Source organism: Mastomys coucha, unplaced genomic scaffold, assembly GCF_008632895.1.
Source record: "Mastomys coucha isolate ucsf_1 unplaced genomic scaffold, UCSF_Mcou_1 pScaffold17, whole genome shotgun sequence".
Lineage (NCBI taxonomy): Eukaryota > Metazoa > Chordata > Mammalia > Rodentia > Muridae > Mastomys > Mastomys coucha.
In genome coordinates, this window is record NW_022196899.1 from 14376114 (window position 1) to 14378429 (window position 2316).

General features: G+C 44.1%; 1 protein-coding gene across 1 annotated transcript in view; it reads right to left on the bottom strand.

The window, feature by feature from the left end:
* Nucleotides 1-218: 218 nt before the first annotated feature.
* The window catches only part of Cpb1 (carboxypeptidase B1), a 28588-nt gene continuing 26490 nt past the window's right edge, over nt 219-2316 (bottom strand). Inside the window, exon 11 of the mRNA XM_031376254.1 lies at nt 219-579. Within this exon, the coding sequence (XP_031232114.1) occupies nt 392-579 (188 nt within the window). The 3' untranslated portion in view covers nt 219-391. The remainder of the gene's footprint in view (nt 580-2316) is intronic.

Here is a 2316-nt window from a genome sequence, read left to right on the forward strand (position 1 = left end):
TGCCACTTTTCCAACTCTACTATGCTTTACAGCCTTCACTGCCCGCTATATATTTTTCCTACTCATAAGCTTCCCATTATAACCAGGGTTCTTGGACAGTACTGGTCAACTCCACAAGGAGTAATTTCTCCATAGCTGATTATACCAGTATGTGCACACAGCTGACTTGCTCATTGTCCACAGTTACTCTCCCTCCCAAAGCAGGCAATGTGCTACGCTTTCCAAAAATGATATGACTTTATTAAGATGCTTTCAGAGGTCCAACTGGTCAGTACATCAAGAAAATTAAGAGAGAGAGTAGAATTTGCAAGCCGCCAAACAAACAAACAAAGTCAAGACGGACAAGGAATGAACAGTAAGCATTTTGAAATGAGGTGGTCCAGATTCTTCACTAATATGGATGTTCTCGGACATAATTGGCAATGTACTTGAGTGCGAGCATTGTCTCCTCACAGGTTTGGCGGATCTGAGACTCAGGAAGCAGGAAGCCAAAGAAGCCTGTATCCCGGAGTTCAAAGGTGAAAGAATATTTGATGCCCTGGTCGTAAGCCCAGTCGTCAGATCCCCCAGCAGCAGGATCTGAAATGAGAAAACAGCAGGAGAAAAACCTTCAAGTCTAGCAAGGAGGGTAAAAGCAATCACCAGCTTCTCTTTCTAACGACGAATTTCTCACTGTGGAAAATATTACGAATAGGCTCTTCTAGTCAGAAGAAAAGCCGATCAAAAATCAATCCTAGGTTGTCCTAGAATTATTTTTGAGAGAATGATCCCAGGAAGTTTGCTTTTGGCAATAGGAAATTCTCAGTGCACTTATATGGAGTGGGGAAATACACAGTGGGCGTCTCACTAAAGAATAAGTGTCTCCCAGGAAAGCAAAGAAAACCGAGTGGGAAGTGGGCAGCACCCCAAGCTTGTAGAAACCTCAGGATCGTGAAGCCTGACAGCGAGGGCAAGGGTACTCTTCTTCTTTACTGCTGGAGATTGAACTGGGGCCTTGTTCATGTTAGGCAAGGGCTTCCCACTAAGCCACACCACCCCTGCTTCCTAAGTTGTCGCGTTTTCTCTTTGGCCCCTGACCTAGTTATTCATTTAGTTAAATCATTCAATTATAATTTTGTTGTCATTAATGTATTTTTTGTTCATCTATTTAACCAATATCCGAACATCCTCCACCGAGCTGCAAGCCATTTGCTCGTCTTTAGAGATGCTGGGACAAAGGAAAGACATGGTCCTTGCCCCTTACTGGCTTAGGTCTCTAAGTGCCAAAATAAGCCTAATTAAACTCAAATGGATAAACCCATGATTTGAAAACAGGTGAACGAGAAAGTCATCTCTGTCAGAACCACTTTCAGAGGACACCTTAGCCAACAAGGCCACAGAAAGTACCACTCTTTAACAAACTCTACACTTTTTTGAGTTTTAGCAAACTCAACAGCTGAGGCTGGAGCCTTCTCAGCTGTAGCCATCAACAGCCCCCTGATGACAGGACTGGGTCTTTTTCCTTGTGTCTATTTCTGATCTTTTCAGAACATGGTCAAGAAGAAATCAGTGGAAGGCAGAGGAAAGTGGAGATAGAAATAGGACACTGATCCTGCAGAATGTGCTTTTTAAGAGATTTTTTTTTGAGACAGGGTTTCTCTGTGTAGCCCTGGCTGTCCTGGAACTCACTCTGTAGACCAGGCTGGACTTGAACTCAGAAATCTGCCTGCCTCTGCCTCCCAAGTGCTGGGATTAAAGGCGTGCACCACCACCGCCCGGCTTTTTAAGAGAATTTTAAATTCTGTGATGACCACAGTGCTGGGGTGTAGCTCCCCCTAGCTCTTTCTGCTGTCTTTTTATGTGTGCTGCATGTGTGCAGAAGATGGTATTAAATCCCTTGAAATTGGAGCTACGGGTAATTGTGACTCAACCATGTGGGTGCTGGGAACTCAACCCTGATTCTCTGAGGTAAGAGCAGTTGCATTCTTGTGCCATGTTCTAGTCTCCTTTCCTCGTTCCCTTACAAACTCTTCCCAGCCCTACTTTCCTGGGCCCTTTCTACTTTGCTGAAATGTATACACACTGGGTCTGGAATACCTGAATTATGCAAACACCCATGTGTGTAAAGCCAAGATTTGTCTATGAGAGAGAACAAATGGCCTCTGTCTCTCTAGTCGAGGTGGTCCTATTCCAGGGAATATTTTCCAGGTCCACCACTTTTTCTCCCAGTTGGGTGATTTCAGTTTTCTTTATGGCTAAGTAAAATTCTACTGTCTTGCTGTGTGTTTTCTGGTTTGCTCAGGAAAAGGAATTGGGTTCCTCTGAAGGGTGAGTTAT